Genomic DNA, 13,226 nt, shown 5'->3' on the forward strand with positions numbered 1-13,226 from the left:
ACTGAGAACCTCCAGTTATCATACTATATGTTGCTATTATTTTTCAGATGCAAGTCACAACCCACTTCGGTGAGTTTACAGGAGGGTGACAGAACGGAGGATCATTTGTCATCGTTTGTATTTTGGATATTTTGTTATAGATATACTCTCACTTCTGTATCTTATACTTTGATGCCTTGGAGGCTTACTTGGAAAGACAGGTTGTATGCTGTTTTAACTTTCAAAAACTCTATTATATTTGTATTAACTAGTCAGCCTAAACTCCACTAGCTAGGCTTGTATTCTTTTATCTTATCATTTGCGCTTTAGGTAGATTGTGTATAACGTTTCGCGCTTTTGTATCTCAGATTTCTACGTCTTTAAGCTATATTTCTTCATCAGGCTTCTCTTATTATTATTTTCCTTCTATATATGTTATTGAATTATGGCATGAGGTAAGGCTTAGGGTGATAGAGTGTTACATGTGGCGTTGTCCCACTTGCATCCGGGTTTCGGTGTGAAGCACCTGCATGGGTAGACACAAGGATCGTGGTTAGTCTCACTTGCTCCATGATAAGGTGTTCTATCCCACTTGCTCCATGATAAGGTGTTCTATGTCCGAATTAGCTACCGAATGTGTTGGGTCTGACGTTATAACCGACACATGAGCTCATGCACAATTACTTGGCTTGCCTAATTGACATTCTGTTAGTTGCTAATTGTACTACTTATCATACTTGTTCTCTATGTGTGATTGTTTATTTGTCTGTTTGATTGCTTGTGATTATGACTTGTTAGTTTGGAGTGTAGTGGTGTGTAAGTGATTATATGTGGGGCTAGAGGCCAAGATTTGATATTGTTTTGGGGCCGAAGGCCGAGATTTGATTATTTTGGGCTAGAGGCCGTGACTAGTTGGACCGGAGGCCATAATTTAGTAAGTTGGTAAAGGTTAATATGCACATTGGCTTGCGATGGGTTGTTTGTTGATTGATTTTGCTTGAGTCGGAGGTCGTGATTGGTTTGTGTTTAAGGTTTAGTAAAGTATGAAAGATCAAACTGATTCAGCATAGACTTAATGAAACTATGCTTGGAAAAAGTTAGTCATTCATACAGTTTAGGTAACTTTTAAAATTTTATAATAGAAATATGAATTTGGGTTTTGAATAAGTAACTACTTGTTTTTTAAAAGATTCATAAGACGAGTGATGATCACTGCGGTTGAAAATAATTTTCTTTTATATATCTTCTTATGACAATTTTAAGCCTTCTTTGGTGAGACTGTGTGGTTAGGTTCTCACCCCTTACAGATTTCTCTTTTTAGGACGAATGAGGAGTTTAAGGAGTTTCTTCTGTTGATCTGATTGTGTTGTATATATCTTAGTTATAGTTTTTTCCTCGCCTTGTTATATATTTTTGTAAGAGGGATAGAAATCGTAATTTGTAATGATATATATGTCTGGTATATTTGTGAGTTATTTGTATAAGAAGTCTTGTATGTTTATATATATGAAGATTGTGGTTGAATTTATTTATATATGCATATTTGTAAAAAGAAAAAAAAACGATACGGTTTCGAGTTAAAGGCTCCTATTTTATTATTAAATATATAGAAGTTATTGTAATATCTCGCTATCAGAGTAGTGCAGCTGAAAGCGTGACATTCTGATAGAAAGGATGTTAGAAACACAACCTTAGGAGAGTGGGATTGGCATATCCCTTTAAGGTTCTAGATTGTCAGCGGTCTCCCTAAACCTTGACAATTCTAGCTTAAGAGTTTCATGGTTCTTTGGGTGCCAAATGATGGATGGCACCCACAACCCCCAAGTTAATAGAAACATTATCCTCTAAATAGATCTTCTTGTTTCTCTTAACGTTCTCTTTTCCGAAAATTGTTCTTTTACTGCCCGCTACCCCCACCACGTACCTGGGCCCCTTCTTGGGCTAATTATTTTAAAGTCCGCCCTTTCGGACAAGAGGCTAATTTGCTAGTATTAATTATCATGTTTTTTTTCATATTCATTGGTATTGGGCTTTCTTCCAGCATTATGGCTGAACCATTATCTATGCTGGCTAGCAACGCTTTCCCAAGACTCCTTTTAACACATCATTAAGCATCTCTTTATCTGCCAGGTACTCTTTATTTGTTGGCTTCGGGTTATCATTTATTGAGAGGTTAGATAGGTCATCTAGTAGCCAAGAATACATATGCTTCTTCCTCGATTGAGGAGAGAGGAGCCCGAACTGCTACCATGACTAATATTGGAGTGTTGTTTCATCTCTACACATCTCCTGGTGTGATCCGCTTTAGTCCATTTCCCTAAATAGTCTTTTTTAATACACTTTACAGTAGAATCCTCCAAGAATTTCTGGAAATTTCTAGATTCATGACCTAACAAGGCACAATAGGTGCAAAAGATCCTAATCTATTCATACGTCAGCCCTACTTCTATCATCTTACTATTAGGGCCAGTGATCTTCAGACTATCTCTCACTTTCTTTTCACCATTCAGCTCCACTCTAGCTTTAATAATCCTTGATTCCTTTCCACTTACCTAAAAAAGACTTAGGTCTGAGATGGTTCCAATTTTGTTTCCTAATTTACGACCAACCTCTAGGATTTTAAACTATTCTGGTAACCCCAAAATTGGACCTAAATAGAAAATATATAGATTATATTGTTGGATGCCCCATATATTTTCATCCATCATTGGACATGAAGAACATAATTCTTGAAGAGCCAAGGGGAGTCATGTTCAATTCTTAAAGCATCAGATTTATGGCTGAAGAAGAATCGAAAAAGTTTTTACCTTCCTCCACAACAAAAAAGCCATCCAATTTGCTCCTAATTAGCATGCATAACGTCCTTCACGGTTCCTACAATGAAGGTTCTTTCGGCAAAGATTCTCCCTCGCAAGCTTTTTGCACAAGCATGGACACTCTCTGCAATGTCTTCTTCCTCAAGTTTCACTATATCTTCTTCCTTACTATTACCTCTTGTACTTCTATGTTCATGGTCCCTTCTTAGTTCCTCCATCTAAGTCAATTAGAGAAAGGCCAGATCAGAGAAAACGTAGGTAATTCACGTTGAATTTGGTCACTAAGAGAAACCCTATAGCTAGTGGACAATCAAGAAAACCCTATCAGAACATTTTTGAAATCTTGGTGGCACTTTTTGAGTAAATGTTGCATTGTTCTTTTTTTTTCTGTTATTATCATTACTAAATTGAATTAACATACGTATCTTTTGATCACTTAAAGTGTGATAAACAATTTATATAAAATAAATTTTACAGATGTCCTAAATCAATTACACGCATATCTTAGAATATCTCTAGGTAAATTGAATTAATTGGATTTGATTTACTACTTCTACAGCATATATACAGTAAATCGAATCAAGCTGATTCAATTTACTACTTATACAACTTATTGATCTTTCTTACTTTTAAGTTAATTTATTAACTTTAAAACATAAATGTCAACAAGGAACTATCCTCCATTTGGATTCAAATAAAATATCAAAAAATCAGAATGAATAAGAATAGAAATCCAATTTTTGTGTTTTAGTTCAAATTTTAGAAAATCCATATTTTTATAAACTTGTGAATTTAATACAGAACAATAAATAATTTCTAAAATTTTATTAAAAAATATTCTTTGATTTATTAGTATCTAAAAAATCATTACCAGGTGGTGATGTTGAGAAAATTAATATAGGAGTTAAAAATTGATTTTTTAGAGTCAGAAGTAACGAATAGTTACACAATATAAAATAACCAACTATATTTATACAATATGTAATTTAATTTGTAAAATTAAGTATAGAAGTTATTGCTTTGATAAAGTTACTTCTAACTCAAACTTATTTTGTAGAGCATAAAGTGGCTTTATGCACGAAACAAAGCTAAATAAGAAGGTTCTATAGCTGAGGGATATGTGGTTGAAGAAGCTCTTATGTTTTTCTCTTGATACTTAGAAGGAATTGAGACAAGATTGAATAGGCCACCATGTGTTGATGATCATCCTGATGATAATTGTAGTACACACGTGGATTCCCTTTTTCTAGAAATGGGTAACTCTGAGAGCTTTCACAATATTTGAGTTGTCACCTATAGAAAAAAAAAACAATCACATTGTTATGTGGTTCTAAATTGTCCATATATCAAGCCGTTCATTGTGTAACTGCTTAAAGATTTTCGTACATATTTTTTTATTTACTTGAAAATAGTTGTTTAGTTAGAGTTAAACTTTTATATTTGACAGTGATTTCAAAAATTTTGTACGAAGACGATCTAAGGGTAAAAGGCCTTCAAAGGTAGATATAGAAAAAAGAGTCAATAAAAATTTTGTTACTTGATTTCCTGCATAGGTATATAGAAAAGTGATGAATTTTTGCTAATATTGAGCTAGTATTTACAGATATAATAACTAATATGTCGTTCTATTATAATAGCTTATAAATCTATACATTATAAATATTGTCCATGAGGATTTGAGATACCTAGCAAGGGGTTCATCACGATACGCCAAGAGGTTTTTTACATTTAGTATAATGGGTTCTCCTTTCAAAATACCAATCGAGATAATGGGTTAAAGACCTAGAATAGTAGAATTTTCTTAATGTTTTCAACTCCTTGTGTTGCTAGCACTAGTGATGCTAATGTTAGGAATGTTGATTTGTCATATTATGGCAAACTAAAAGAGATTATAGAACTAAACTACAATGATCAATTTTGGGTTACTTTATTCAAATGTAAATAGGCTAAAACCACTAGAGAATAGGGGTGTAGAAAGAATAATTGGATTTTACTTCTGTTAATTTTTCATGAGTAATACACAGTGGTGATCGTGAGGAGGATGATCTATATATTGAAGCCTCACAAGTTCGAATGGTGTATTTTGTCAATGAGAAAGTGAATTAAGATTAGAGTGTTGTCATGCATTTGAAGCCAAGAGACTCATATGATATGGGAAAAAATAAAGATGATGAAGCATGTGAGAATGAGCCATGGTCAAAGCAAAACTTAGATTCTTTATTTGAAAATGGTGATAATCTATCATTGTTAAGAGATGAAGTAGATGATGAACTACTAGATGATGACATTGGAGAAGACGAACAGATGTCAGAATAGTTAATAGGTTAAATTAATTTATGGTATGAAATTTATATTTAAGTTTTTCATTTAGTTATAATTCACATTTTATTCTATACTTATTAATTATTGATTTGATCTATTATGCAGATATGCCAAAGCAAAAGAGATACAAGAATCTACTTAAAGCAGCAAATGCTGCAAAATCTTCATAAGACAAGTCGGCAATAGCTGTAAATGCATTCCAAGACAAGTTGGCAGCTACAAATTCATCTCGAGACAAGTTGGCTGCAGCTGTAAATTCATTCCGAGACAAATCAGTAACTGCTACATCTAAAAATTCATCTCATGACAAGTTAATAGCTGCTAGAAATGCTTCACTAGACAAATCAGCAACTGCTACATCTAGAAATTCATCGTCATCACAGACCTTATATTCTTCCAAGCCATCATCAATTGCTCCAACTATTTTTGAGCATCCATCCGAAGCTAGACATAAACGCAGACGTGAGTCTAAGTATTATTGGACTGTTGATGCCGAAGGTATGTATAGATATTTTTTAAAGTGCTTTACTAATTCTTTAGTCACTCAATTACTCATTTAATTATACTCGTTCATTTATTTTAGATGAATACGAAGTTAGTACACACCTTCATTTATTAGTGAAGGATGTGCATAATTTGCCAGAAGGTTTGTGCGTAGTTGTCAATTTTGATAAACAGCATGCAGCAATAGGAGAAGCAGTTGGACTCCTTGCAGGAGTCTGTGGGCAATTGGCCACTGATTGTGTAGCATTTTCAATCAATTTTGAAAAGTGGTCAATCATTCCAGAGAGCTTTTTTGAAAATCAATGGAATATTTTTTTCCTAGTAAGATTACTCAAACTCTAAAGCTTATTTCTTCATCATTATTCAGTTATATTTGCTGGTTATATATATTCTTTGTTATATATTGAAGGCTCGATTTTGCTTCAAAGTGAGTGATAGCTTGGCCAAACAATTTTTGCTCCAATCGCTTGGCAAAATATAGAAGGAACATAGGATAAAGGTTTGGAATGAGTTTTATGGTCCGAAATTGAGTAAAATCGAGATCATAAATAATGCACAAAAAAATATTGCTCTTGATCAATGGACTTTACTCGTAGAACATCGTCTTAAGCCTGAAACTCAGGTAAGTACTTACTCTCATAGTTAATACAATTTTAATTATGAACAAATAGTTATAAAAGTGTAAGTAGCTGATTTTTTTTACAATAGATCATTAAAAAAAGAACATACCCTGGTTTGTGGGCTGATAGCTAGATGTCATTAAAAAAAATATACAGTAATAGCTAGATGTCTTTTGAATATACGTTTAACTTTATTTAATTGTGTCAAAATTTATCTTGCAGAATCTTTATAAGAGGAATCAAGAAATTTGGCAAAAACACAATTCCTCATACTTCATGTGTTAAATCAATTGCAAGAAGAAGGGCTAAAATGGTAATTTTTCTAATATATGTACCTCAAGTGCTAAATTTTATTTTTTAAACTTGTTTTTATCCTCATGAATATATATTTCAAATTTTAGACGGAGGATGCTGGAAAAAAAGTTAGTAGGGTTCAAATATGGGACATCACTCACAAGAAAAAAGATGGAAGTTATGTTAATGAAAAATGCTAAAGATATAGCGGCAAGACTAAAGTGCAATAAGAAACTTGTTTATATTTTTTTATAAGATAATACTATGTTTGATTTTTTTCTTTCTTTTTTATATATATAGGAGAAAATTGAAGCACGTAGCACTCAACAAGAGATGGAATAAAATGTTAATTCTCCTCGATGCTAGCACATCATCCACTTGTGGTCCAAATGTATAAAAAGAGTTGGATACCATTAAAACGCAATTGCAAGCGCTAGTCCCCTATATTGCTTCTAAGAAAGGAGGTAAAATTTCAGTATGATTAGCTGGAATATTTCCTATTCAACAAGTTTCACAAGTACAAATACAGTTTATGTTCTTAATGCTTTAAATTTTATTTTTTTTCCTTGTTTATTTCTGTTGTTGCTGCTATGTACATAGACATGCAAATTCTGTTATTGACTCATTCACATTTACCCTCTCAATTGTTGTCTTATTGTTGCAAAAGACAAATTTTTTTGGTCTTATTTATAGCTTTCATCAGGAATTTGAATGCAATGTACCCAATCTTGTGGAACTAACCAACTAGAATACATTCTGAAGTTATCTTGAAACAAATATTCCTTTCATATTTTATTTGATTCACTTGTGCTTTAAAGCAGTAAATTTATCAATGAGTATTCATGAGTGTAGAGCAATAATTTAAGAAAATTAAGTTAATCTAAGTCACTCAAAATAACATACTTTAAAATCCTGCAAATACTATTATACATAATAGAAAATAATTTACCTTTGGGTTTCGAAAGGCACTGGAACAATAATTGCCACAAAATTATAGTTTGTTATACATACCTTTATCCTTTTCAGTTTGTGGCCGTGAAAAATTCTTAATAAGAAAAATCTCAATAGCATTGGTGATAGGTGAAAAGGTAGAGAACTTTGTAGGAAGAAGTGAAAATTAATATTCACTAACTCTTTGAAAATCTATACTAAAAAAACTGTAAGAAGTTATTTGATTGTATATGGGTACAATGGGTCCTTCCCGATAATTGCCATTGATGCTGATGTTGAATGATCTGCTTTCATTTGCTACCAACTTTTGTACCTCAGCAAAGTAGAATTTAACAAAATATGCGTGCAACATAATCCAAGTGAAAGTAGAAATCCAAAGAATCTCTTGCATTTCTTGGCGTAGCGGCTGTTCTCATCACACTTGATGGTTGAACATAACCTTTATCAATATATGTCTTTTTCTGACTTAGATTAGGATCATTATTTGTGCTAATTACTTTTATCAATATATGCCATGTATTTATATCTTACAAGTATATCAGACGATATAATCTTAATTAGGAAGCTTAGTAATCCATTAATTATTTTTCAATGCTATAATTTTGATCTACATTAGGGTTGGCTATCTAACAGTCTAACAAAAATTAAAAATTACAGTTCTTTGTACCATGCATTTAAAATTTATACTTTTTTATTATGCTCATAATTATATTTTTATTGTAGAAATTGAATCAAGAGAGTGAGATTTCATCACCAAAAGAGTTAGGAAGTAGGTTTTCTGGAGTGAACAACAAGGAAGCATGATCTTGCATGATAAAAATTTTATGTATTAAGGATTATATGTTAAGACGTATTATTGAAAAATGTTTCTTTGATATTTTATTTTTGGATTATGACTTTTTATATTCGGTAACCATGTATGAATTAAAGATCATGTTATAATGTTTGATTTATGACTATGCCTTTTAGTTATTACAAGATTTTAAAGTTGGATTTTCGAAAATGTCACTTCAAATAGATAGTTTTAATCTTATTTTAAAAAGCATAAAATTATTATCATAATTAGGTACAAACGGTAGTTAGAAACCACCATTTTAAACGAAAACGATGCCATTATACTCTAGTAAAAGCGGAGGTTAGAAACTGTCATTCTAAACGAAAATGATGCCATTATACCTTAGTAAAAACGGAGGTTACTACCGCCGTTTTAAACAATAAAAAAACCACTGTTTTATTTGAAAATAATGGCAGTTTGAATCGCCGTTTTAACCTATTCAAAAACTACTGTTTTAACCCAGGTAATTGTGACAGTTTTCTAAAAACTGCCGTAATAACTAGAATGACGCCCAGAATAACGGCATTTCTTGGGAATGTCCTTTTTTGTAATAATGGCGGTTTAAACCGCCGTAATTTTCAAAAAAACCACCATTTAACCCCTTTTTTGTAGTGGCAACACTTGAGTTGAAGGGAAGAGAAAAAAAAATCATGATTCATAAGTAAAATAAGAAGATCAACCCTTTAAAACTCTTGCTAGTTGCTACTTTTACTGGTCCTCTCCAGCCTAAACATTTCACAATGCCTTCTCTTCTTCCTCCCCTTCATAACCCTGAAATTTCAAATTCAATCAAAGTAGCCAAGATCCATCCTTGGCTATAACAACACTGAACCTACGAGTATTTGCCATAATATGACTCAGTATTATGAATAAGAACTATTGTGTATTTTTTATTTTTGGTAATTTTTTTATATTGATACATATATACAAATAGAATAGTAGACAACTCATCAAAATCTAGCTAGAATATTCCTAATTAATAGAATGTAAAGAATGAAAGAATAGAATGCAAAAAGAAAGTGGTTAGTCACTAGAGAGTGGTGAGTCACTACTTCTAGAACATTGTAATAGAAATTGAAGAAAAAAATGACATCAATCTTCAGAATTTAATTGGAATATTTGCTCTTTATGGTCTAATGAGGAAGGTAGATGTCAAGAATTCTCAACTTGAACAAATTCATATAAAAAGATTAACACGAGAGAGGCTTAGTAAACATGTCTGCCAATTAATTAGAGGAAAGAACAGGGAGAAGTTTCATCAATCTAACTTGAGCCTTTTGATGCACAAGATAACACTTGACCTCTAAGTGTTTGGTCCTTTCATAAATATGAAGAGCACTACGATTGTCGCAGTATAAAATCGGAGAACGAGTGCAAGACACATTAAGAACTTTTAACAAGTTTAAGATCCATTGAAGCTCATAAGTAGTATGTGCAAGTGCGCGATACTCAACCTCTGTTAGGGGTGGAAAAAGGCCAGGCGGCCTGTCAGGGGCCTGCAGCTTGGCCTGTGTTTGGCCTGACCTGGCCTGGCCTGTTATAAAATAGGTACAGGTCCAGGTTCTTTTAAAAACCTTAATACATTAATAGGCCAGGCCAGACTCACTAATTAGTCTTATAGACCTGTCAGGCCTGCTTGGGTCTGTTAAAATATAATTAAATATATAAATAATTATTTATTATTAATAAAATTATGAGATATTTTAAATTTATTATATTTTATTATAAATATTTGTGTATATTTTAAATATGTTAAATGTTTAAAATTTTTTATAAATATTAAATATTAATTTTTTAAATAATATTTTTACTTTTTGTAAAAAAAATTATCAGGCCTTTTAACAGGCTTCAGACAAAGGCAGGCTGAATAACAGGCCAGGCCTAGCACTTTATAAAGAACCTATAATAGGCTGCAGGCCAGGCTCAGGCCAATCAGCTGTATGACAGGCCAAATTTGTTAAGAGCAAAGCCTGGCCTGATCTGTCCTGTTTTCACTCCTAACATCTGTTGATGAATGGGTCACAGTGGTTTTTTTCTTCGTTCTCCGTGAAATTAGAGAATCACCTAAAAAGAAACAGAAACAAGTCAAGGAGTATCTAGTATTTAGACAATCAATCCAATCAAAATAACTAAACCTATATATTTGAAGAGAAGAGGATCTGCGGAAAAAAAAAGTCTAATCCACGTCTCGAACTATTCTTTCAATAACAAAGAACACATAAAGCAGCATAGTAATAAATTTGAGTGAAAGGCCATATATTGACTAAGTTGTTGAATTGCAGATATGATATCAGGTCTAGTCGTTGTAAGATAAATGAGTCATCTAACAAGACGATGATAGACAAAGGAATCATGAAGAAGAAAATTACTACTGTCTTGATAAAGTCGTGTGAAATATCCATAGGAGTAAGAGCAAATTTTACAACAAAATTTCATGATTTAGAATGCTATAATATATTAATAGAATAAAATTTAAATTTAAAGAGAGCGAATAGATTTGAAAATCGGACATTTTTTAGTTGTTCTCATCAGAATTGAAAATGAAAGAAAAAAAATTAAAATTCTCATCAAAATTCAAATCATTCTTTTTCCAAATAAAAAAAAATCAACTCTTGAATAAATTGATTAAATTCTAACTTCTAACATTTCAAACAAGCTCTAAATCCTAATTATATGTGATTTACCCTAAATTTGATAATGTATTATAATTTGTAATTCACCTATTCCCTCTTTGCTTTTCTTTTTCCAACTAGATATTCTTAAAATTTTTCCTTTTTTAATTTTTAAATTTAATTTTTATTTGAAATATCTGATATATCTAAATACCTGACCCAATCCAATTCGAATTTAATTAGTTCAAATTCACTTGTCAAAAAACTCGTACCCAATCCAACCCACCAATTAAATTTTTATCGGTTCAGTTGTAACTCGAATCAACCCACTCGGGAACACACCTATACCCAATAAAATAAGGAAGAACAAAGCTATACCATGTCAAATGCGTCATACTGCATTACAACACAAGCCTTTAAAATACATATACATACATACATACATACATACATAGTTTCAGCAGTGGAAGTCTGAAAGGATGCCATACAACACTTGCTGCTATTTTCAAAACCATTTATATATACTTAACGGCATACTTTGAGCAACATGCAAAAACTTGCAACTAAGTTGCTCAACCAAAACTAGTATCTGATTCTGATGCATAGTTAGTTCCTTCCTTGGCTTCCCTCAGAGCAAAAAGATCATCTATAAGTTACTTTGGTTCCATGATTGGCAAATCCATTGAACAATCTATAAGCCAAATAGTAACACGGAATCCTTGGGAAACTTTTCAGTCACATTAAAAGCTAAGCCTATTGCTGCATTGTTGTTGAGACTAGTGTAGTTATTGTTATCTGGCTCAGGTTGTGAAGTTACTTGGTAGTACTCACTATTACACACACTAGTAGGAGCCATGTTCTTCTCTTCCTTCTCATTTTGCATTATTTTGTGCTCTCCATTGTCATCAATAATCGTTCCTTTCTTGAACTTTTCCTGGTTCTTCTTGAATTCATCCACATATGGCTGCATGAATAGCAATGAGAAAGGTTGAGACATGTTGTGTTGAATTTCAATGTTATGTTATGTACCTGTTTCTCAAGTGGAGACATATTCCTCCACGAATCGATAGCCGTGTGGAGAATACCCTTTCCGGTTGAGGTCGAGTTACAACTTTTCAAGCGAGTGCATTCTTGCTTCAGGAACATCTGGTATGCACTTCTTTGTCCTTGCGCCATGCCTCGGCGTTTCTTCTTTTCTTTGCCATCCGATGGTTCGAGAAGAAGAGCTTGCTCTTTGACCAACCCAGCTCCTCCTTCTTCTGTTTAGTTTCAATTGGAAGCATTGCATCAAAACCTCTTAAATTGCCGAGTTGCCTAAGAGTGTGTTTACGAGTTAAGGTTTTGAAAGACACACAAGAGAACAGAACGATTTGAAAATTAACTAATGAGTCTATACTAAGAATCCTTCCCTTCAAAGCTTCAACTCAACAAACACATTTTAGTGCTGATTAAATTGCATAAAGTAACATACCTGTCGTTTCGGATGAGATTTGCTTCCTCTTGTGCAAACCTATGATCATGAAAATAGATTGCAAGAATTCAGATTATTTAATCCTAAAATCAAATGCAGCAATAACAATCATACATAATGAAGCTGCTCAAATCTCTTATTCTAATGCATAGAGATATAGGCAACAAAAACAGTTAGCATATATCAAACATGGTCGTAGATTCGTCGCTTCGATTAACTAACCTGTGGTCTTGCTGCTCTTTGTAGGAGCTCTGTAGAAGTACAATTGCTCGAATTGGTAAAGAAGTTGCAAGTAGAGCTTTTCAACTTGAGCAGATAATCTTGCAATGTTTCCTTCCAATCTCAGGGCCGAGGCCACTTCGCCCCATTTCTTTTCTTGACTAACCTGGACAAATCAAAACACAAAAATTTCCAAAATATGAAATTATTTTAGCCCATCAAAACATTACTTTTGAAAAATAATCAATTATATGTTGATATAGTATATACCTGATGGAATCCTCCTCTTGTGGTCACCTCCAAGTAAACTAGGTACAAGTCCAGCAATGTTTCTCGGACATTGAAACTGCCAATAGGAACAGAACATGTATAATGTTTTAACATTTGATATAATAATATCATTATCACCTTTTCTTTTAGTCATCACAATTGAGAGAGTTATGTTATTTCAACATAACTTTTTATGACAGTGTATCAACTCTCATTAGATAAACATATAAAAGAAAAATGATATTCTTTTCTTTAAGGTATATTAAAAAAAATTCTCATTTAATTTCTTATTACAAGCCATCTAGAATCTTCTACGTCACTTTGATTGTTTCA

At 32.6% G+C, this 13,226-nt stretch overlaps 1 protein-coding gene across 1 annotated transcript in view; it reads right to left on the reverse strand.

Moving 5' to 3' along the window:
• Positions 1–11,327: 11,327 nt before the first annotated feature.
• The window catches only part of LOC107465197 (putative high mobility group B protein 11), a 2,756-nt gene continuing 857 nt past the window's right edge, over positions 11,328–13,226 (reverse strand). Inside the window, exons 2-6 of the mRNA XM_016084192.3 lie at positions 12,894–12,969; positions 12,627–12,789; positions 12,405–12,443; positions 11,963–12,192; positions 11,328–11,897 (exon numbers count right to left, since the gene is read on the reverse strand). Of these exons, the coding sequence (XP_015939678.2) occupies positions 11,625–11,897; positions 11,963–12,192; positions 12,405–12,443; positions 12,627–12,789; positions 12,894–12,969 (781 nt within the window). The 3' untranslated portion in view covers positions 11,328–11,624. The remainder of the gene's footprint in view (positions 11,898–11,962; positions 12,193–12,404; positions 12,444–12,626; positions 12,790–12,893; positions 12,970–13,226) is intronic.

The sequence above is a fragment of the Arachis duranensis genome, chromosome 9, assembly GCF_000817695.3.
Source record: "Arachis duranensis cultivar V14167 chromosome 9, aradu.V14167.gnm2.J7QH, whole genome shotgun sequence".
In the NCBI taxonomy this organism is placed as follows: domain Eukaryota; kingdom Viridiplantae; phylum Streptophyta; class Magnoliopsida; order Fabales; family Fabaceae; genus Arachis; species Arachis duranensis.